The 24286-nt window shown below is 40.6% G+C and overlaps 1 protein-coding gene across 3 annotated transcripts in view; it reads left to right on the forward strand.

Moving 5' to 3' along the window:
• LOC149265076 (vacuolar protein sorting-associated protein 52 A-like) overlaps positions 1 to 24286 on the forward strand; it is a 354902-nt gene that overhangs the window by 96943 nt on the left and 233673 nt on the right. For all 3 annotated transcript variants that reach the window (XM_089429125.1, XM_089429130.1, XM_089429133.1), the window contains one exon: positions 11252 to 11353. In XM_089429125.1, coding sequence (XP_089285251.1) covers positions 11252 to 11353 — 102 coding nt within the window. The remainder of the gene's footprint in view (positions 1 to 11251; positions 11354 to 24286) is intronic.

Below are 24286 nucleotides of genomic sequence, written 5' to 3' on the forward strand. Positions count from 1 at the left end.
CGTCGAGTTATGCCATAACCATAATCAAACAACCAAATTAGGGCTATATTGTTGCAACCAGATTCGGCAATGTTTCAAGAAATTGGATCAATGAACTCGGATCGAAACTGAGACTATTTAGAATAAGCCGTCGTTCCCTGGTCAAGAAATTTAAATGACCACCAAGAAATCAAGTCATGAAGACCTTGAATTATAACTGATGAACTCAGATCAAATCATAATGATGTCTGGCTTTGCTCGACCTTCTCTACTCAAAATCTACTATCAGGATTTTTGTAGTGGCATTATGACCAGAATCAACCAACGCATTTGTGACCAAAACTGATGCTCCAAACTCAGAAACACAATCAATATTTTTGCCATAGAACTTTCTGTGTTCTCCGCAATATGTGTCCTTGCTCTTGCTCTTGTATGGAAACCAATCATTGAATAGATGGCTCATTTCAACGTTTTGATCCATGTTACACAATACATGCAATGTGATGGCATACACATTTGACAATGGTGAGGCTCAGCTGTGGATCATAAATAAAACCTCGTCTAGATATTGTTATATCTATGTATATAGATTACCCGTATTCATGTTTTGCCACTTCGCTAGAACTAAAGTTTGCTTCTGTGGAGTTGAGCTTGGACTCTTGCCGAGATTGGACTTTGCCTCTTACCTTCAGACACTAACTCTACTACCTACAATCGACCTCTGCTATGTCTGATCTAATCTTTAATCCTTTGTGAAACAACGACCTTTGTCATAGATGGCCGCCCTTTGCAAAGGTCTTGTTATCACAACTTCACAAGACTTATGTCAATACAATGTTACAGTGTACAAACTATTTCCATTTCAAGCCACGACGCATTTCAACATTATGTCTTTATTCGAAGCATATCTTGTAAACAATTCATGGTATGCAACCCATGTCATATGAATCCAACCATGTTTCAGTTATAACTTGGTTGAGAACCCTCTAAAACTCTGTAATAGGCTAATCACCGTATTGTGACCAGATCATTTCGAAACCCTGCAATAAGTCAATCACTATACTATAACCAAATCAAACGAAGTCTCTGCTTAGGTCAAGTTCCAACAAAATGTTAGAATTTTGGGTAGCTCGGAAGGTATTTCCGAGAAGGATACTGTTGAGCTTTGTAGCTCAGAAGGTACTTCTAGTATTTTGTCATGACTATAAGGACCTTGATTTACCTTGTTAGGAGCTTGCAGAGTGTGCAAGTGAGTTGCATGCATGTTGATGTGTTGTGTGTGACATGCATGAGATTTGCATGTAAGGCACACTAGATTTATGACTTGTACTTGAGTTAATGTAGAGAAAGCTAAAGATAGGATAGTTAATTAAACTAATGTCACTTATCTTCAATTAACTTGACGAGCTAGTTTTGGCTGTCAATCTTAGCTTAAGAAAGTTATGAATTGAGCCTAATGTGAGGTGCTAAGACACAAAACAATAGAAACACAAGATTCTCAGTGAGCGTGTGCTAGGTCCAAGAGAGTGCAGTGAGGTTGGTGATCAATATTGTATTTTCCTAGTTGGGCCATTATCCCTGGTACGAGAGCCCAAGCAAGTTTTGTGACTAATTTATTAATGAAGCTCTGGTGATTGGGCAAAAATTTGTTTATGTGTGTGATTCAAATCAATAATTTTTTTTTTTTTGCTTCCACTATATTTTTTGTGTTAGGAATCTGGCCATGTATTTGTTCTATTAATAATTGCTAGGAATCGAATATCGGGTGTTGTGTTCGGAAAGTCTATCATGGTATCAGAGTTGAAACTTTGAATCGATCTCAAAATTACAGGGCAGGGTTTGTAACGGATCGTCGGAGCCAGGTTGGCTCAGATCATACAAACATACGAACATAAAGGTGGCGTTTTTCTTTTTACGGGCAGAGGAATTTTCTTACTGGCGTTTTTTTATTGGAGTCAAAACAAAAGAGATGATTGAGATTTTTTTATAAGGTAAAGAAGGGGGGGCATTTAAAAAAAATAAAATAAAAAAATAAAAATAAAATTAAAACAGTCTGTAGGGGGCCTGTGCGTGGCCGACAAGTGGGCCAGCCAGTTGCCAGCTGCAGTCGTGGGGGGCAGTCGACAGTGAGCCGTAGCACCCACAGCGAGAGGTGGCAAAGCCCAAACACCGACATCAACAACAACTCGTGCAATAGGTGAACTAGGGGCATAGGGCGTCGACCTTTGGAAGCATAGAGAGTAGCAGGGTAGCATAAGCATGAGGTACTAGCTGAACTGTAAGGCCGAGAGAGGAAACCACAATCAATGGTCACCACAGGCTAGTCGCCAAATTTGTAAATTGTGTGACAGTTGTTGCATAAGGGATGAGCCACTATGTAATTAGTCATGTAGTAGATTTGCGATAGGGCGAAGGAGCAAAGTGCATAGCCGCGATGGAGAAACAGAGCGACTGAGCACACGCACAATGCACACATAGAGTAGCAAAGTGCTGTCGAGACCCACTACTTGGGTGGACACATGAGAGTAGCAACATGATAAAGAGGCTGTGTGAGACAACCAACTGATAGATGGTGGTGATGTCAGAAAAGTGAGCAATGGAGAAAATCCACGAGGGAGATCGCTTAAGTTGCAATTGGAAGTTGCATTGATGTAGGGAAAGTTGAACAGTAGCAAATCAAGGCACTAGCTATCGAAAAGCAAGACGTAGGTGTTTGAATTGTCGTGAAGAGCCTATGAGAGTTCAACTGCCAAGTATGGAGGTTCTAGCCATTGAATTGACAAGCTAGGAACAAGGGCCAGTGCAAATGGTTTACAGAGTGTCGATGGGGTGTGCTGTGTCTAGTGGTTGGGGTCTGCAGTTAGGCCATGGTTATAGAAAGGCTTGTACTCGTGGCAGTGTGGAGAGGTGGCCTCATGAAGAGTGGAGCGTGAAGGGCCATAAGGCTCATGTAGGTAGCGTGGTGAGAAACCTCACGCCAACAACATGGCTCAAGCAGAGTGCTGAGAGGGCGTAGGAAAGGTTGTGGGAGTTTGAACATGATGTAGGCGTGCTATGGGTTGATAAAGAAGAGGCAGCAGGATTGTCGTCAAACAAAAGCCAGGGATGGTTGTAGGGGATCGTGTTGTGAGCAAGATGCTACACTGGGCATGATTAGAGAAACTGCGAGATGCAGTGGGCAACAAGAGTTGTTGGGCAGGGGATATGCCACGACAAACATGGGACAACAGTTGCTGGTAGCATCCAATGTAGGTACGAAGGATTGTACCAGCAATCGACAAGATTGGCGGAGGTGAGCCCTCATAGGGAGAGAGGGAGACCTTACTAATCAGGGGATTAGCAACAAAATTTGTGGGTGTTTGAAAGGACTGAGACAGACCCACAACCGTGCTAGAAGGACTTAGCATAGGATAGAGAATAGTGGACGGTAGAGCGTCCAGTCACATGATGGGGATGAGGTTAGTGTTCCGCAATATTTTAGAGAAAAGGTTAGACTGTAGTGTGTTTAGTGGGACTGGTATCATGCATGCAACAAAGGGGGTTGGATGTGTCAAATTCTAGCTGGAGTCAAGAGGATTTCTGGAAGTGACAGGGATGTTGTTTGTTCTAGGGTTGATGGTAACATGTTCTTAGTATCAACCTTGGAAGATGCTGGACATAGAGTTTTGTTCAGAGATGGATAGTTGCTTCTATTTTAAGAGGGAGTGTCCTTGGATGCAGCTATAATGCTTGGCATCAGATGAAGGCAGTCATACAGGTAGACCTAATTTAATTAATTTAATTATTTATCCTTAGAAGCTTGGCTTAATAGTCAACGTTAATTAATTAAGTTAATTGATGTACTTTTCCTAAGTTAAACTTAGGAAAGAAATCATAATAATCTCTTACTCCTCTTAGGTAAGCATCTAAAGAGACAATTTGACATCTTCTGCATGCGAGACAACGAGCCTATGCAAAAGCACCTATCCGAGCTGGTAACATTAACACTTTGAAATAAATATTTGTGGATCACCATAGGGATGCTGGCTGGGTGGTTGAGCAATAGGGAGAATTTTTTTCTCCTAGGGGTTACCCACTTTTGGTGTGTAACAATTACCTTTTGCAATCTAAACATGACTTCAATCGTGCAATTGGAAAGGACATTTATAGATGGTATATCTAGGATACATGGATCATTCTTTTTGAAGGGTGTTGGCTCAAAGATGGCCTTCTAATGTGAGCACTACTTGATATGAGGGATGACCTCATTGCCTAAGCTTTGTGCATATGTAGAGATTGGATGCATACTCTTAGAACCCCCCTTGGCCTGTTTTAGGTGGGTTTTCACAATGTTTGAATTGAGATAGATCACCACATTCTATAACTAGATAGGATTTTCCTATTATGCCATTTATAGGAGCTAGAAAGACCAATGCTCCTCATTTTTTGATGCTCCATCTACCTTGAGATCAGAGGGAGATACTCCTGGCTATTTTGGGACTCAAGGAGCTCCTTTCCTCTATGTGTCTCATCCTAGAGAAAGTCCTTTAGGAGGATCACATTCTTCTTCTTGATTGTTTAGTTTGGTTAGGGGATCAAGTGGTAGGAAAATATCCACGAAACTTCACATTTAGATTCTAGGAGCTTCTATTTTGGGACATAGGGCATTCACCACTTGGTGAGTGGATCGATTAATTTTGGGAAGCTTCATAGTTTGGCTACCCCTGTCCAATATACTACTCATGTTTTTTTCGAGCATACATGCTTCCATTTTGAGTTTCTTCCGCACAACCTTAGATTGGAGCTCTAGGCTTGTTCATTTAAGCTCTCTCTCCAAGTTCAAGCAACCAGACCCTCTTAGCCCTGATCACTTCGTAGAGGATATCATTCCTCATAGTAGATTGGTCTTTTCACAATTTTTGATCACTTTGATTGCTAGCTTGTATTTGGGTCCACTCACTTGTCCTCTGTTGCCAATGGGCCTTGAGATCCTCTCTTGTCTTCAACATTGAGACTTTGGAACGAACAAAGTTTGTTCTTCATGTTAAATACTCCAGAAGACTTGCAGTATAAATATCTCCATTGAGATACAAGAGTATATATTAAAATGTTTGAGTGAGAATGATGTTCAACGTTACAAATGAGGTCCGCTTATATACCTAAGAAGGTGCCTCTTCACAGAAGGTCATGTCCCATTAGACATGCCGTTTAGTACTAATTACTAATTAATTATCATTATTTATGATTATTATCATTTACATTATTTTCTATATATTTTATTCATAACATTGCCTTCCTCCTTAAAAAACTTTGTCCTCAAAGCTTGTTGATGAAAAGGGCTTGATCTCTTTTTCGGTTTTGAATGTCTTCCTGTCTTGGAACTGTCATCTTCATCGACACAAGTTGATATGATCCTCTAAGTGACAAACAAAACTGTCGCACTGAGAAGGGATCAGACAATCCTAGATCAATTTTCTGTGGAATCTTGCGGTGACTGGAAACTTGTGATGAACTGTCATCACTGGACTGAGTTGTGCACACTTCAGTATTTTTTGGAACATAAGTTTGTTGTTTATGTTCTAAGTGATACAGATTCGTAGATTGATTGAAATGTCTGTTTTTGTGATTCAGATGTAGATAAAGAGTTCTTTTGGTTTCCCTTATCATGTGTTTGGCAAGATTATGATTTACTTTAGGTTCTGATGTTGTCGAGTTGGTTACAAAAATCTTCACTTGGAATTGTCTTCATCTCAACATTTGAGTGTGTTTTTCTTTAACTAACGTGTCTTCTTCTTGAGTTGTGATAGTGTTAAAATTGGAAAATAGGGCCAAACTCCATGTGGATCACCTTATTTATGGCTTCTGATATTTTTCCTAGATTCTTCTCATCGAGAGGTGTAGGATTGATCTAAAGATCATCCGATTCCGATAAGTATTTATGGAGATATGAATTTATTTTGATTATGGACAAATTGTCAAGGTCGGCCAGCAAACCTATGTAGGCTTAGAAGCCCAACAGTCACGTTTATTCACCCTCAACGTTTGCATATAAATACAGGGAGCCTCCTCCTCATTTGAACAATTCATTCACTCATCTTCTCTCTCTCTCCTACGCATAAAAGGAGCCTCTCTCTCTCTCTCACACACGTGTGGCTGAAAGGAAGACGTCCTAGGGCAAGGAAGACGCAGAAAGGACGACGCTAGGGCTGCCTCTCCTAGGTAGGCCACAATTTTTGGCACGAAAACCGAGGTGATCTACCTCTGGTTTGATCAGTGTTAACTACCCTAGTTTAGGGCTGCAAGTTGACTTCAGAAATCTGCAAATTGACTGTACTTTTGGGGCTGTTCAAGGGCTGTTTTTTCAGGCTGTTCGAGGACAAGTTGACCGGAAATTGACCAAGCATTTTAGAGGTCAATTTCAACTAGTTTGACCAGGTTTGACTTTGCTGATTTAGGGTTTGCTGCTGCTGATATAAAATTACAGAATTCAGATTTTGTACTATTTCTTTCTGCTGAACTATTGAAGATAAAAGAAGATTTGATCAAAGGGTTTCCCCGCGTTGGGGTTTGTCCCTGGCTAGCCGCCACATCTTGTGTCTCTTGTCTTGGCCTGTTTTCTATTGATCATTTAATGTTCTATCTGCGCTTTACTTAATGTATATGTGATTGCTAATCTGTGGGTAATAAGAAGAAAAATAAGTAAACTGCTCTAAGCATAGAACATACCATAATTTAACATGGTATCAGAGCTGAGGTGAAGACAAAGCCCAAGTAAGAGCAAGAGCAAGAGCAATCACCGAAGAGAAGGTTGGCAAGGCTATCTTAAAGAAATCATGGGGTCCTCAACACACTTCCCTGTTGAAGACAAACTTCGTGAGAAGTCTGACTATCACGGATGGAAGATGTCTCTCGATCTAACATTAGAAGAACAGGAAGTGTTGGACCATGTGAGAGGCGGAATTGTTGAGCCTCCATCAAATGCATCCGCTGCTGCTAGGAACAAATGGACCAAGGGAGAAGTCAAAGCAAGGAAGATCATCTGGGACTCTATTGACAAGCGCTTGGTGGCCTATGTTTCTGAGCTGAACACCTCCAAGGAAATCTACGATAGACTGGTGAGTTTATTTAAAGTTAATGATGCAAATCAAGTCTTGTTTCTTAGAAATAAGCTGAAGGAAATTAAGAAGGGCAAAGATGAGAGTATGCAAGCATATTTCTTAAGGATCACTGGGATCAAGAACGATTTCCTATCTATTGGGGAAGTGATTCCTGACAGGGAAATGACACTCACAACTCTTGGAGGACTTCCATCTGAATGGTATATATTCAGGACTACTCTTCTCAACAGTAACATAATTCCTGGATTTGAGGAATTAATGGAAAGATGCATTCAAGAAGAAACAAAGATGGAAGAGCAAGAAATGTCCATACTTAAAGGTCATCCCTCTACCTTTTCTTCTCATACTAAAAGAAGAAACAATTCCGGGGCTAAATTCAAAGGAAAGGCTGGACCAAAGGGTGGAAGAAAAGGACGATGTTACAATTGCAATAAAACGGGTCACTATGCAAGGGAGTGCCCTGATAAAAGGGACTCACACCGGGACGATGATCAAAATCACTCTCAAGGCAATCAAAGGAATGGCAGGTCAAATGGCAGAGGTAAAAGAAGTGTTGGAAATCAAGGAAGAGGACAACCATTCAAGAAGGCAAAAAATTCCAGGTATGAATCTAACACTGTTAACAATAAGCAAGATGAATATTATCTACCAGCAGCTCTATCTACTACTGCTTCCCCGGACTCGCTGGGAAATTGACTTATTGATAGTGGTGCCTCAAGGCACTTCACTGGTTACAAAGAAGCTCTCTATAATCTGATAGAGAAGGAAACCAACCCGGAAATTGTTCTTGGAGATAATTCAAAATATCCCGTGAAAGGCATAGGAAATGTCACTCTTCAATTGAATCAGGGTAATACCATCCACTTACAAGATGTATTATATGTACCTGATCTAAAAAAAACCTGGTGTCCATTTCGGCAATGGAAGACAAAGGCTACAAGGTGGCCTTCAGCTTGAGTTGTGATATTCACTGTATTGATATTCAGTCCATTTTCTTCAACTGGTGCCTCTCATACGTGTCTTCTTCTTGAGTTGTGATATTCACTGGATTGATATTCATTCCATTTTTGTCAACTTGGACTGAAACGACTAAAGACTTAGATACTACATCTTGAAGTTGTTCTAACTTGTCTTTTAACGACTTTTTGTCCTTCTTAAGCTTTTATATTTGTGCTAGTAATTTTTCTCTATGATCCTTAAGTCGCAAGACTTCATTTCTATCAACGGTGATTTTGTCAATTTCATTTTGCATATTTTGTAATACTTTTTTACCTTCTTGAACGATTACCTTTGAAATATCTTGGATGTCTTCTGGTGTTACTAAATTTGGCTTCACGGTGACATCCTGTAGTGTTATTTTTTTTTTGGTAAGAAAACGTCAAAAACTTCTTTTTCGTATTCAGGATGAAGGAACCAAGGGTTTCCATCCAGGGTGACCTAAATTAATGTCACCTTGATTGCTCCATAGGGTTTGAACTGAGAATTGTGATACAAATGTATAATCTCCAACGTTAATTGTAAATTGGTTATGTCATATACTTTGTTGTTAAAACAGTCAAAATTTTCAATTATATTTGACTCGGGAATCACTAATTGGTTTGTGATTTTGGGTTTTATATAACTTTTATTTTCAACTAGCGATATAGCGATAGTAACATCTTTTCCTGCAATAGACCGTTCAATTCTAAATGGCACTGAGGCATAGTTATATTTAGGTTCTGAGAATCTTCCGGCCTTCATTGCTGAATTAGACTCCATTTTTTGTCTTCGAAAAAATATTCTAATATTTGTTTTTAATACCTTTTTATATATGTATTATAAAAACCTTCTTCAATTTTAATAATAGCTCAAATAAGACCCTTGGCACCTTTGTTTTTTTTTAAATAAAAAAAGCTTTTAATTTTTTTTTCCTCCTCAAAGAAAAACCACCTTTGTGTTTTTTTATTAAAAAAATAACTTAAAAAAATCTTTTATAAATCCCTTTTTAAAAATTATTATAACTCTAAAAAATACTTTATTAAGGGGCTCACTTCACATATGTATTGGATAATCTCTTTTTAAAAGACTTTAAAACTCTTTCAAAAGATATCTCCACGAATCGTGAATGCCTTCCACGATAATCGAAACCTTTGACTTTTAAACGTGACCCCACGAGACCTTCAAACGAATGCTGGTCAGATAGAGAAATGATAACGAGGGACACTACTTCGCGAAGGGACGTGATGATTGAGAATGGGTGTGGATGGTCGGGAATGGATGGATATGGACGTGTTAGTCGAGGGTTGGAACACAATGGTGCTGTGCAGGCACGAAACAGTAAATAGGTGGAGTACTCCGGTGTCATGTGGCAGTGCGGATGGTGGAATAAAAGTAAAGTGGTTGCAACAAGATGTTGGTGGAAAACAACAGCTGATGCTGGACAATGGCAATGTGTCAAATGTCATTGTTATAGCCGAAGTCAATAGGTGCTCCAACGATGACGTGTGAAGAGCCGACAACGACGGTGTGCATAGGGATAATGAAAGGGAATTGTGGTGGCTAGGCTGGGCATAGGCAACTGCGATGTGGCGCGGAAAGGTGTATGCAATTGTGAAATGATGTGTACTGTGATGGCAGGGGCGCTCTACATCAGAGGTGGTTGATTAGGTGACGTCTGGATGAGACCATGCGGATTTGAACTGGCCTGTTGGATTCTGAGCCGAGCAGTTACAACATCGAACGGCTAGAGCGACAACATATGAGGTGGCTGATTAGGCTAGGTTGTGGCTGTCTGTCTGTGGGCTGCAGCGGTTGTTTGTCAAGCTTCTTGTGGCTAAAAGCCTGAATTCCAATGACACAGGGCGAAGGGTTGATGGCCAAAGGCCTGGTGATCAGCCAACGTGGCTCTGATACCAAATGGAATGAACAAAGTTCGTTCTTCACATTAAATACTCCAGAATACTTGGAATATAAAGATCTCCATTGAGATACTAGAGTATATATTAAAATGTTTGAGTAAGAATGATGTTCAATGTTACAAATGAGGTCCGCTTATATACCTAAGTAGGTTCCTCTTCACGGAAGGTCATGTCCCATTAGACATGCCTTTAGTACTAATTACTAATTAATTATCATTATTTATGATTATTATCATTTACATTATTTTCTATATATTTTATTCATAACAGACTCATTGTTGTTTAATATCCATTTTGCAGTTGTGTTCTATTTTTTGTCGTCTCCTAGTTAGACATTTAGCTTTTAGATGGGCACTTGGATTTTTAAGCATGTCTACCTTTCAGGATTTCCCTAGGAGTTGCTTTTGAATTTGCGCTCACACTCTGTACCTATGCTGGATATACTCTTTTAGTCCTATTAACCTACTTTTGTGATCATTTGTTGTACATCAATAAAATTATCTTATCTCATCTCTGTGTTATGTTTTCTTGACCCCTGATGTTTAGTTGTGCTTGTAATCTTTGTGCAGTGATGTGATATTCTGCTTTGGGGCCAGGAGTGTGGCACCATGTTTCCATTTTTGCTTGATTGGAAGTTTTTATATGGCATAAGAGCATGTTACTGCCAAAAATAATATAGAAAAGCAAGATAGTGTGAAATCACAAGAGTAGAAAGCTGAGCTCATTTGACACAAAGATTAGAAAAGCGTCCTGTTGTGTTAGATTTGGTATTATTATTTGTCAGTATTTAGTTGTGTTGTTATTTTCAACAGCCAGGTAAGAGCTACAACAGTGGCGCATAAACTGGGATAGATCAATACTGGTTTTCTTCATGAATATTTAGCCGATAACTGCTGGAGTTCATTGATGTATTTTCAGCATCTTCTGGCTTCACTGAAAGATGTTTGCATTTACTAAGGGACCACAGCGATGGTCCTGTTGATTTTTTTCCTGGAACAAATAGCTGCTATAGTGTATTGCTAGACTTTTAGCAACTCCTGCCTCTCACTAGTTAGTTATACTGCAATGTTTCAGTTCATATATACATATATATAGGGCCTTGTATTGTGAGTTAGTTTTAATGTTTATTTTATGAAATCATGTTCCTTTAAAAATAAAAATCTATGTAACAGAGGTAAGAATGGAAGTTTCTTTCTAATATATATATTTTGAGAATGATATTAGCTTTTAGATTTCTGGTGGTATTCATGTTTCAATTGTTTTTTTCTTTTTGTCCAGGATTACATAAATGAAAGTGACAACCTGGTTTCCCTTCATTCTGAGATTCGTGAATGTGATTCCATTCTTACACAGATGGAGTCCCTCCTTGGTGGATTTCAGGTAAAAATCAGTGTTTTCATTTTTCATTCACCTACCTCTAATTTCCCTTTTATTAATAAAAAATGAAATAAAGTACTCAAGGATATGGCTGGCTGCCTAGACAGCTACCTGTGTCCTATCTATGCAGCGGGCTTGGGGACCCCATGTTTTGACACAGAAGACAGCATCACGTAGAACCTATGGAATCTAAATTTTAAGCGCTAAATAAAAGAGATGCCCATCTCTAATGTTTGCTCACAAAATAGCTATATTCGAAAATTGCTGCAAAGTTGAGTGTAAACTGCCATATAATATAGTGATATATGGCTGCAAGGCCATCAGAGAACTGCCTCAGGTATATTTTCAAGAAAGAGGAGCGTACTTCTTACTCCTGCATTCCAGGACTGTTACCATAACTTCCTGCCAAAGGCCTCTGTTGCTAGTTATCTCTTTGCCTAGCTGCCCTATGTTTGCCATGACTGACTAAGCAATAACATATTCTTGCACAATTTAGTTTGACACCTGGTTTCACTGCTACACTCCCAATAGATTCCTCTATTTACCCAGCCTTCTATAATTAGTATAAGATGCTCCCATCATAAAACATGGATTAATATTGCTCCCCCTAACCGGATAGGTTTCCATTGGAGAACTCCATGAAATAACTTATCATCAATATTTTGATCCTACTAATATTATTGATTACTATTTGCTGTCCTCTAACTTGGTTGACTGTTTTGCTCAATATCTCCCTCATTGATGGGCTGTAAGCCCCTCTAGAGGAGAGACGGGGTCACTAAAATTTGGAAGTTGGAGTTGAAAATATATTCTTAACACAGTTGTTACTGTTGAGATTATGGGTACTCTTCACTAGTGGTCATGTTCTGGTATTGATGGCTTTTTATTAGGCCTACATATGTGTAAATTAACCCACTTTATTGTATTTGCCTATGATTGGCCTGGTTAGCCTAGTCACCCTCTTGTGACTAGTGCCTTAAATCCTAATGGAGGTGTATAACTATAAATACATCACTCTCATTTGCAAATCATTCACTTATTATTTGATAAAAGCTCAGGAGCAATCTTTCTGTAGAGTGGTTTTCTTGTTTTGTGCCTGGGTATTACAGCAATCTCTCTTGTGATCATCATTTAATTTTTCACTGGACTGGGTTAGGGTTTATTGATAATTTCACTGTAGATCCACTTTGTTATGATTTCAATATGGTATCGGAGCTAGTGTGGACTTCTCTTTCTCTATCCAGCATTGTCTCAGGGCTGTTTCAGGTCTGAAACTATGATTTCCTGTGTTATTTTAGGGTTATTTAAGGTCTGAAACTAGGGTTTCAACACCCTTTTTCGAAAAACAAACAGTTTTTAGGGTTTTCTATCCTCTTTTTCACCAGTGTCCTTCCTTGGCTGTTGGTTGGCCCTTTTCAGTTGAATTAAGAGGTTATTTTGCAGATCTGTGCCCTCTCCTAGGGCAGCACACTCCTTTTTTTCTCTTGCAGCCAATATATTGCTGGTTTTAAGGGCAGCGTTGGTGTTATGGATGGAAGATGGTTGTTTCTCAACTCAACAACTCGGTCAAACAGCAGGAGAAGAGCCCAAGTAAAAGTTGGTCAACGCAGAGAAGAGAAAGTCAACTCACTATTCAAAACATTCTTCTTCCTCCTTCACATGTGTAAGCAGAGATCTTCAAGAACAGGTCTGAATTGTTGAGTTGTAAGATGCCAAATGAGGAGGGTCGAATAACCAATATATACATGTCCAACAGGAGGGGTTTTGACTAAGCTTCAATAGGTGGGGCTGACCAGAACAATGTTCCCAACCATAAACATGGTTTCTCAACAAACCCCAAGGAAGATTCATGATGCTATACGATCAATGCTTTCTTTCTCGAAGAGGAATTCTCAGCCACTCCAAGCTTCTCACGGAAGAAAACAAACTTCATCTGGGATAGTGACTTTGTCAAAACATCAACAACCTGCTTATCAATAGAAATGTAGTTGAGCCTCACAACTTCTTCTTTGGACAACATCCCGGATATAGTGACACTTGATCTGAATGTGCTTTGACCTATCATGAAAAAGCAAATTCTTACAAAGCTTCACACAACTTTGATTGTCTCATTATATCATGGTCAATTTCAGCACTCAATCAAACAATCCAACAAACAATTTTCGAAGCTAAATTGCTTCACAATAGGCTGAACAATGAACTATATGTTGAGAAATCAATACAAGTAGATTAGGGTTTGATTCCTCTTTCTTGATATTACTTGTGAGTTATGTTGGCTTCTTTTACTTCTTTATTGTCTTATCTTTCCTCAAGCAATTACCATATTATGTGTGTATGAAGATCACAAAAACACAAGACACAAGATGTAGGCACTATGCCAGGGCAAAACCCCTCTCGAGGGGATAACCTAGTAAAAAATTCTCTTTCTTCAATAGTATTCTTTGAGACTCTTCAACCTAGACAAAGACCAAACATTCCCTCCACACCAAGTCAACCTTCCTAGATCTTTGACCCCTTTGCAGCAAAACTTCCTTACCCAGCCTTTTATAATTAGTATAAGATGCTCCCATCATAAAACATGGATTAATATTGCTCCCCCTAACCGGATAGGTTTCCCTTGGAGAACTCCATAAAATAACTTATCATCAATATTTTGATCCTAATAATATTATTGATTAGTATTTGCTGTCCTCTAACTTGGTTGTCTGGTTTGCTCAATGTCTCCCACGTTGATGGGCTGTAATCCCCTGTAGAGGAGAGAAGGGGTCACTAAAATTTGGAAGTTGGAGTTGAAAATATATTCTTAACATGGTTGTTACTGTTGAGATTATGGGTACTGTTCACTAGTGGTCATGTTCTGGTATCGATGGCTTTTTATTAGGCCTACATATGTGTAAATTAACCCACTTTACTGTATTTGTCTATGATTGGCCTAGTTAGCCTAGTCACCCTCTTGTGACTAGTGCCCTAAACCCTAATGGAGGTGTATAACTATAAATAGATCACCCTCATTTGCAAATCATTCACTTATTATTTGATAAAAGCTCAGGAGCAATCTTTCTGTAGAGTGGTTTAATTTTTTTGTGCCTGGGTATTACAGCAATCTCTCTTGTGATCATCATTTAATTTTTCACTGGACTGGGTTAGGGTTTATTGATGATTTCACTGTAGATCCACTTTGTTATGATTTCAATATGGTATTGGAGCTAGTGTGGATTTCTCTTTCTCTATCCAGCATTGTCTCAGGGCTGTTTCAGGTCTGAAACTATGATTTCCTGTGTTATTTTAGGGTTATTTAAGGTCTGAAACTAGGGTTTCAACACCCTTTTTCGAAAACAAACAGTTTTTAGGGTTTTATATTCTCTTTTCCACCAGTGTCCTTCCTTGGCTGTTGGTTGGCCCTTTTCAGTTGAATTAAGAGGTTATTTTGCACATCTGTGCCCTCTCCTAGGGCAGCACACTCCTTTTTTCCTCTTGCAGCCAATATATTGCAGGTTTTAAGGGCAGTGTTGGTGTCATGGATGGAAGATGGTTGTTTTCTCAACTCAACAACTCGGTCAAACAGCAGGAGAAGAGCCCAATTAAAAGTTGGTCAACGCAGAGAAGAGAAAGTCAACTCGCTATTCAAAACATTCTTCTTCCTTCTTCACGTGTAAGCAGAGATCTTCAAGAACAGGTCCGAATTGTTGAGTTGTAAGATGCCAAATGAGGAGGGTCGAATAACCAATATATACATGTCCAATAGGAGGGGTTTTGAGTCTTGACTAAGCTTCAATAGGTGGGGCTGACCTGTCAAACTGAGGCCGACATGGACAGCTAGAAATCAAATAATTTTTCTTTTGACTTTGACAATGAAAATTCCGATCGCAGCTACAATTTTTCAACACTCCCTCTTAGCTAGGGAGGTACTTTTCATTGTCTCTCTTAAAATTAGTCTCCCCGACCAATTCACTGGTCTCTTGATAATCATCTAAGGGAGAGATCACAAAGTCAGATGTACAAGTCTCATCATAACGGATGATACATATCATCAAGCTCATCCCACAAGCTAAAACTAGTGGTATCAAGGTCAAAACCCAATTGACCATGGGATCAATCAATATGTTCATGGGGCCAAACTCTCCAACCATATGAAATGGTCTCCCAGTCAAGCACAATGACCTATGAGAGTAATCAAAGTTAATCTCTCCAACCATAAAAATCGTCTCTCGGTCAAACCCAATGATATAAGAGAGTACACAGGGTCCATCTCCACAACCATAAGCAAGGTCTCTTGCTCCATGCCTCAAGGGAGGAATCCCTATCTCGATATCAAACTCCTTGACTGTATAGTCTATTAGTCAAATACAATGACCCAAGGGAGAGTACTCAAACTTGGTGTCACCGACCAAGCCTATTAGTCTCTCGGTCAAACACAATGACCTAAGGGAGCACTCCAAGCCTTAGAACCAATCTCCCCAACCACAAGGTTTCTTGGTCAAACTCAATGACCTAAGTGAGTAACCAAAACAATGTTCCCAACCATAAACCGTGATTTCTCAACAAATCCCAAGGAAGATTCATGATGCTATACAATCAATGCTTTCTTTCTCGAAGAGGAATTCTCAACCAGTCCAAGCTTCTCACGGAAGCAAACAAACTTCATATGGGATAGTGGCTTTGTCAAAACATCAACAACCTGCTTATCAATAGAAATGTAGTCGAGCCTCACAACTTCTTTGGACAACATCCCAGATATAGTGACACTTGATCTGAATGTGCTTTAACCTATCATGAAAAAGCAAATCCTTAGAAAGCTTCACACAACTTTGATTGTCTCATTATATCATAGTTGATTTCAACACTCAATCAAACAATCCAACAAACAATTTTCGAAGCTAAATTGCTTCTCAATACGCTGAACAATCAACTATATGTTGAGAAATCAATGCAAGTTGAATAGGGTTTGATTCCTCTTTCTTGATAATTACTTATGCATTATGTTGGCTTCTTTTACTTCTTTATTATCTTATCTTTCATCAAGAAATTACCATATTATGTGTGTATGAAGATCACAAAAACACAAGACACAATATGTAGGCACTATGCCAGGGCAAAACCCCTCTCGAGGGGAAAACCTAGTAAAAAATCCTCTTCCTTCAATAGTATTCTTTGAGATTGTTCAACCTAGACAAAGACCAAACCTTCCCAACACACCAAGTCAACCTTCCTAGATCTTCAACCCCTTTGCAGTAGCACTTCCACCCCAACAACTTCGACTATGTAGCAACTTACGGCATCAGGAAGCAACGGGCAACAACAACACTTGGAAGACTTCGATCTCCCAAACTTGGGCATGAAACAGAGAGAGAGTAGCTCCAAAACTTCGATTTCTTCCTTCTCCTTAAACATGACCCAACAGAGAGAGAGTAGCTCCAAAACTTCAATTTCTTCCTTCTCCTTAGACTTGACCCAACTCAGGCTTCCTTTAGACTTCTTTGATCCACTTTGCACTTCTCCAACTTCCTTAGAGATATCGAACTTGCTTGAGATGAGATGCTCCAAATGAATTCGACTTCCTTCTATTTATAGGCTTCAAGAGAGGCCGAATTGGTGTCCTTAGGCCGACTTGATCTCCTTTAGGCTGACTTGGTGTGGAGGTTACATAAATTACATTTGACTCAATTTTAAACCTTTTTACATGATTCAAAAGCCCAAGAACGATCTCTTTAAATGTACAACGACTCTATTGACTCAATATTAATCCTATGACCCAAGCATGAAACCCATGCTTAAATAAGTCATTGATACAATACTAAAAATTCTTTTCTTTATTCTTTTGACAAGTACACTTTATGACGACTCAAATACATTAATGAAGACCGAACCTAGTTACATTTTCCAACACTCCCTCTTAACTAGGGAGGTATTCATAATATACAAATATAATGGAAGATCTCAAACTATATGAACAATAAAGAGTTTAGGCACCGCAATGCCATGGACTAGATTCTTGACCAGAGAAATCTATCCATTGGTCTCTCAACAATTTAGGCATTGCAATGCCACGAACTAGATTCCTGACCAGGGTAATCTATCCATTGGTCTCTCAACAGTTTAGGCACCGCAATGCCACGGACCGGATTCCTGACCAGGGCAATCTATCAAAGTGGGAATAAGGCGGACTCGAGCTTTCAACCTCTCTAGGTACCATCAAACATACTTTCTAACCACCAACCCAGGGACCTAGTTGTGTATCCATGGTCAGAGCTCCATGACCCACGCCACCCTCCCTACTTTGGGACCTAGACATCAACACAAAGTGCCAGCCAGATGTCCTCCCAAGCAATGCTTCACTCGCAAAGCCTCAACAAATCTCTTCCAATCTCTTATCATCAATACAATCAACAATATCTACTAAACCAAGCATGTTCCTTAGATATTCAAACTTCTTATTAGGAAGAGCCTTTGTTAGTATGTCTGCTACCTGTTCATCTGTCGAGACATACTCCAACTTCACGATCCCATCTTGCACTAGGTTCCTAATAAAGTGGAACTTATTGTTGATATGCTTCGTTCTAGCATGAAACACAGGATCTCCAGACAACTTGATAAAACTTTGATTGTCACAATTAATCATAGTAGGATCCAGAGACTTCTCAAACAAATATGTCAAAAGCTTCCTTAGCCAAACAACCTCCTTTCCTACTTCACATGCAACCACATATTCTGCTTAAGCACTACTTTAAGCAACGAGATCTTGTTTCCTACTCATCCATGAGATTATAGCAGCTCTCAGACTAAAACATCCTCCGATAGTGCTCCTTCCATCTGTCTCACTGCCACCTGAATCAGAATCTGTGAAGCCAATTAGCTTGACTTCCTTACTATCATACCTTAGGCAGTATTGTATAGTGCCTTGAAGATACCTCAATATGTGTTTGGCAGCTATCCAGTGATCATGACGAGGCTCCAATTGAAACTGACTAAGAATGTTTACTGCAAAACATATATCTGGCCTAGTATTTACTAGATACATTAGGGAACCCACTAACTGACGATAGGAGGTAGGATCCACGAGACTAGAGTTAGAGCCCCTCAACTTCTTGAGGTTGTTGATTATAGGAGTAGTCACCGGCTTGGAATCTATCATCCAAAATTTCTGCAACAACTTGATGATGTACTTTCCTTGCCCCAAATATATCTCTCCAGGTCTCTGCCATACTTCTAGACCCAGGTAATAGTGCATTAATCCTAGATTCTTCATTTCAAATTCAGCTAGCAACATCTTCTTGCATTCTTGAATTCTTCGCTCCAAACCTGTGATGAATAGATCATCCACATATAGTAGAATAATGACGTGCTCATTATTCACGACCTTGATTAAGAGATTTAGATCAACATAACTCTTTACGAACTCAATTCTAAGTATATATGCATCCTGTTGATTTGGGGTAGCATCGGATGTGCTCTAGCCATGAAAATTGGTGGAGAGGCTAAAGCACATGAGATCTCCAAGACCCAGAAATGGTTTGGGGAAATTCCACCCAGTTAGAGAGTTATTATAAACTGGAGTGGTCGTTGAAGACTCAACAAAAAAAGTATAAGAGGAGGCTTGAGGGTCAGTTGGAGCGGGGTTTGCTGAGAAAATTCGAACAAGTGATCTGAGTTGCAACGAGGGGTAGTGAGTACACAGCAGAGAGGCAAAGATAGTGCTAGAGGGTCAGCACAGTGATTGACGAGGCTACGCAGAGCCAACAGGAGCCACGCAGAGGCAGCTAGAGACTGCGCAGAGGCTAGTAGGGCCTGCGTGGGTGACGCAGAAAGCCAGAGAGTTGACACAGAGAGGCAGAGGGTTGACGCATGGGGTTCCAGAGCTACGCAGAGGCTAGCATGGCTACACAGAGCCTTGGAGAAGCACCAGAAGGATTTTCGTGCGGTAGACTAGCGCGGAGAAGCTGAATATCTGCTTTAGAGAAGAGGTATTATTGCTAGATAGAAATCTTTGTTGGGTGAGCCAGTTTGGCACCCTAGTTGTACTCAAGAAAGCTGCTTCATAATAAAACCCTCAGAACTGCTGCACTGGGTTTCCCAAGTTGCGTTTTTTCGAGGATGATTGTCCAAAAAATAACGGTGTCCCTTGTGTGTTTGTCTATTATTTCAATTGATGATCTGTAGATGAGTTGAGACTGCATTTGTGTTTATTTTTAGTATTTATATGGTTAAATAACTTGTTAAGCAATAAACAAATAGGTGAAATAAACCAGATAATGCAGAAAGAATTTCTGACGTGTTAGACTTAGAAATTTCAGCATGGTATTGGAGCATTGTAGATCACGGGAGAACTGAAGGCACCAACTGAAATCAGAAAATTTGCAGCAGAAACAACTGTCCCGAGAGACATAGCTGTTCCTAAGCAGAAGGCAACAGAGGAGTGACGCAGAGGCACTGCGTCATCATTTCGAGCCAAAGAGAAGGCCAACGTAGAGGCAATGAAAGGCAGAAGAGGCTCACGAAGAGCCATGTCATCCTACTCAACCAGGTAGGAGTGACGTAGTTGGCCAGAGGAGCGATTCAACCTTGCCAGGATTGCGTAGAGCTAAGAGGCTCAGTTTCTTTAGCTGCTGGGGCCTAGGGAGCTGTGGGCAGATTGTGGATTGGGAAGCTGGTGGGGTGCTGTTGTTGTCGAAGCAAAACAGTACCTAACGAGACAAAACCAAGGTAGAGGGAGTCGCTGCCTTGAGGGATTTCTAGCCAAGAAATACAGATTCAAGTTGTAGTTGCAAAGAGGATCGCAAAGGAGCGGGTCCACAGTTGGTGGGAATATTTCCAGCAGGGAAATCGAGACTTAGAGGGAGTCTAGGAAAGAAATTCCAGGAGGTAAGTTGAGACTCAGAGGGCGTCCAGAAGAAGAGCGGAGATGGCAATGAACGAACTGAGGGATCAGGATAGGTTGGACAAAGCCTCCAACTTTGTCATCTGGAAGGCCAGGATCTTGTCTGTTCTGGATAGACATCGCATCAAGGGCTTCACCATGAGAACTGTGACTATCCCAGTCGACCTAGCTAAGAATGAAAATAATGAGGATGCAATGGCGAAGGCTAAGTGCTTAATCCTTGATGGGGTCAAGGATCATGTAGTACACTGTACAACATATTGCAGAGAAGAACACGACAAAGGAGATGTGGGATACCTTGACGACATTGTATCAGGGCACTTCCATGCAGAGGAAGATGTTGTTGGAAACTCAGCTGTGGTCATATCAGATGAAGAAGGGGGAGCAGATAGATCTATACCTCAGCAGGTTGCGAGAGATTCGGGACCAACTTACTTCCATAGGGGCCACGCTGGATCAAGAGTTCATGGTGAGGACCACCCTGAACGCAGTCTTCGAGGATTGGGAGACATTTGTCCAAAGTATTTTGGGCAGAGCTACTCTTCCAGGATGGGATTAGATGTGGACAGTTCCTCTCCAAGAAGAGATCAGACAGCTGACCAAGGCAGGGAGTAGTAGCAAAGGAGGTCGAATCAAGAAAGAGGAGGAGGAGGATGCGACTCTGGCATCTGTGGGACAACAGGGGAAGAGGAAGAAGAAGAACATCTCCAAGGTGAAGTGCTTCCATTGTGGGGAGCTGGGTCATTATGCAACCCAGTGTCCCAGGAAGAAGAATAAGGGAGAGGCTTCTGACTCCAAGGCAGTGTCGGCTAAGGCAGAGAAAGAAGTCGAGACATATGACGACTGTGCCATGAGTGCTCATGCACCTCTAGAGAAGAGGTGGGGAGACATCGAGCTGTAGTCATGAGGACTACAGAAGATGAGGGGTAGGATTCTTGAGGCACCCAAACTCTTGGATCATATCTGGCTACGGGAGCCCCGAGTGATAGTAGTAGGATGACGGATGTCGGTAGAAGCAAGATGCGGATGGAGCGACGGGGCAGTGCTAGAGTGCAGGGGTCTGTGGCAGCATAGTGGGGGTTGCAGCAGTGTGAGAGGCACAAAGATGGTTGCAGCAGTGCAGAGAGACACAATGGAAGTTGCAGCGGTGTGAGAGGCACAAAGGTGTTTGCAGTAGCGCAGAGGCAACAAAGGGAGCACAGGATACCAACAGAGGTAGCTCCAGCATCAGGGGGCTTCCAGACTAACAAGGATGTCAGTAGTTGGGTCGATCAATTACTTACTTCTTGGTAACTGAGTTGTAGTGCAACAGTTAACAGTGGTAGTGCTATGGGTAGCACGATGCAGCATGTTGAGAGAGAACTGCAGTGCAGATGCAGCATGTTGAGAGAGAACTGCAGTGCAGATGCAGTGTTGGGAGGAAGGACCAGTAGCAGCACAGATGCAGAGGGAGCTGCAGTACAAATGTAGCAGTGGTAGTGGTAGTGGCAGAGCCATGGGCAACAGTACAAGAGGCAACAGTGCAGTTGATGTTGGGCAGCAGGCCAAGCATCAACACAGGTACCAGTGTCGGATGATCAGTGTGATGTTCAATGGTGGAACATTACTAGAGCACATTCCTCGCTAAGAGGGAGTGTTGATTTGGGGTAGCATCGAATGTTCTCTAGCCATGAAAATTGGTGGAGAGGCTAAAGCACATGAGATCTCCAAGACCCATAAATGGTTTGGGGAAATTCCACTTGGTTAGGGAGGTATTAAAATAATTAATATTTTAATGGAGTTCCTAAGTCTAAACTTAGGAAAATTAAAATATTAATGCGTATTAATATAAAATTGGGTGAGAATGTTCTAAATGACATGGATCAAGCCAAATCTAATCTTAGCCGTTGATTAGAGATTTAATCTTGACCGTTGAAGGCTCAACATAAAAAGTATAAGAGGAGGCTTGAGGGTTAGTTGGAGACACACCAAGATTGATGAGTGAGTTCGATTTTCTAGAGCAGGGTTTGTTGAGAAAATTCGAACAGGTGATCTAAGTTGCAGCGAGGGGCAGTGAGTACATAGCAGAGGCAGAGATAGTGCTAGAGGGCTAGTGCAGTGATTGAGGAGGCTACGCGGAGCCAGCAGAAGCCACGCAGAGGCAACTAGAGGCTGCGCAGAGGCTAGCAGGGCATGCGTGGGTGACACAGAAGCCCAGAGAGCTGACACAAAGAGGCAGAGGGATGATGCAGGGGATTCCAGAGCTACGTAGAGGCTAGTAGGGCTGATGCAGAGCCTTAGAGAAGCGCCAAAAGGATTTTCGTGGGGCAGACTAGTTCTGAGAAGATGAATATCTGCTTCCAAGAAGAGGTATTACTGTTAGATAGAAATCTCTGTTGGGTGAGCTAGTTTGGCACCCTAGTTGTACTCAAGAAAGCTGCTTAATAATAAAACCCTAAGAACCACTGCACGGTTTTCCCAAGTTGGGTTTTTCCGTGGACGATTGTCCAAAAAATAACGGTGTCCCTTGTGTGTTTGTCTATTATTTCAGTTGATGATCTGTAGATGAGTTGAGACTACATTTGTTTTTATTTTCAGTATTTATATGGTTAAATAACTTGTTAAGGAATAAACAAGTAGGTGACATAAACCAGATAACGCAGGTAGAATTTCTGACGTGTTAGACTTAGAAATTTCAACACATCCATCCTTGCATACCATGCCCTAGGTGCTTGCTTCAAACCATATAGGGCCTTCTTAAGTCTGCAAACATGAGAGTCCCTGCTATTAACTTCAAAGCCTTCGGGTTGTTCGATATACACTTCCTCATCAATGGTCCCATTCAGAAATGTGGGCTTCACATCCATTTGATGGATATTCCAACCCATTGTAGCAGCCAATGAAACTAAAGATCTAACGATAGTGTACGTTGCTGTGGGTGCAAAGGTTTCTTCATAATCATTGCCTTCTGTTTGAGAGAAACCCCTTGCAACGAATCTAGCTTTGTACTTGTCTATACTTACGTCAACAACATGTTTGATCTTATAGATCCATTTGGAGGTGACAACCGATTTGTCGCTAGGTCTAGGAACAATTTCCAAAACACCATCCTTCATGATGGATTGATAGTCTTCCTGCATCGCTTTCTTCCAAACCTCTTGATGAGCAGCTTCCTTGAATGTAGATGGTTCAACTTCAATTAATTTCATCATATATGTAGTATAACTAGAGTATCTCTTCGGTCTTTTACTTTCCCTGAAGGTTCCTTTCGCAGCTTCATGTCCTTCAACATATTCTAATGTAGATTTTAACGAATTTGGGCTTTTTCTTGTGGTTGGGATGACCACAGATTGAATAGGCTCACTTGGTCCTTCTTCTTCTTCTTGACTTGTAGTAGGGTTTTCATGATGATCTTCTTCTTCGTCAAATATTGGAACTTCTTCGTCATTGGAGTCAATAGGAATATCCTTTGATTTCTTGTAGGCTTGATTTTCATTGAATATGACATCCCTGCTTACTTCAATATGTCTTCCTTCCTTAATGTAGATTCTATATGCTTTTGAGGTTACTTCAATATGTCTTCCTTCCTTAATGTAGATTCTATATGCTTTTGAGGAGAGACTATATCCAACGAATATTCCCTTGATACTTGTAGAATCCAACTTCTTTCGCTTGTCCTTTGGAACATGGATGTATGCTAGACTTCCAAAGATTTAGAGGTGATCCATACTTGGCTTCTTTCCTGTGAATACTGTTTCAGTTGTTATATTATTAAGACTTCTATGAGGACTTCTATTTTTAATGTACACGGTTGTCATTGCTACTTCTCCCCATAAGAATTTTGGTAGGTCTTGATGAAGGAGCATAGTTCGAATGCTTTCTTCAATTGACCTATTCTTCCTTTCAGCCACTCCATTTTGTTCGGGATAATAGGGAATAATGAACTCCCTCTTAATTCTTGCTTCCTTACAATATGTAATCAATTCCTTAGAAGTGTATTCCCCACCATTGTCGGACCTTAGAGTTTTTATCTTTCTTTCAGTCAGGGTTTCCACTTTAGACCTAAACTCTTTGAACTTTTC

The sequence above is a fragment of the Pinus tabuliformis genome, chromosome 6 (genome assembly GCF_031772625.1).
Source record: "Pinus tabuliformis cultivar Carrire ecotype Pingquan chromosome 6, CPIR1, whole genome shotgun sequence".
NCBI lineage: Eukaryota > Viridiplantae > Streptophyta > Pinopsida > Pinales > Pinaceae > Pinus > Pinus tabuliformis.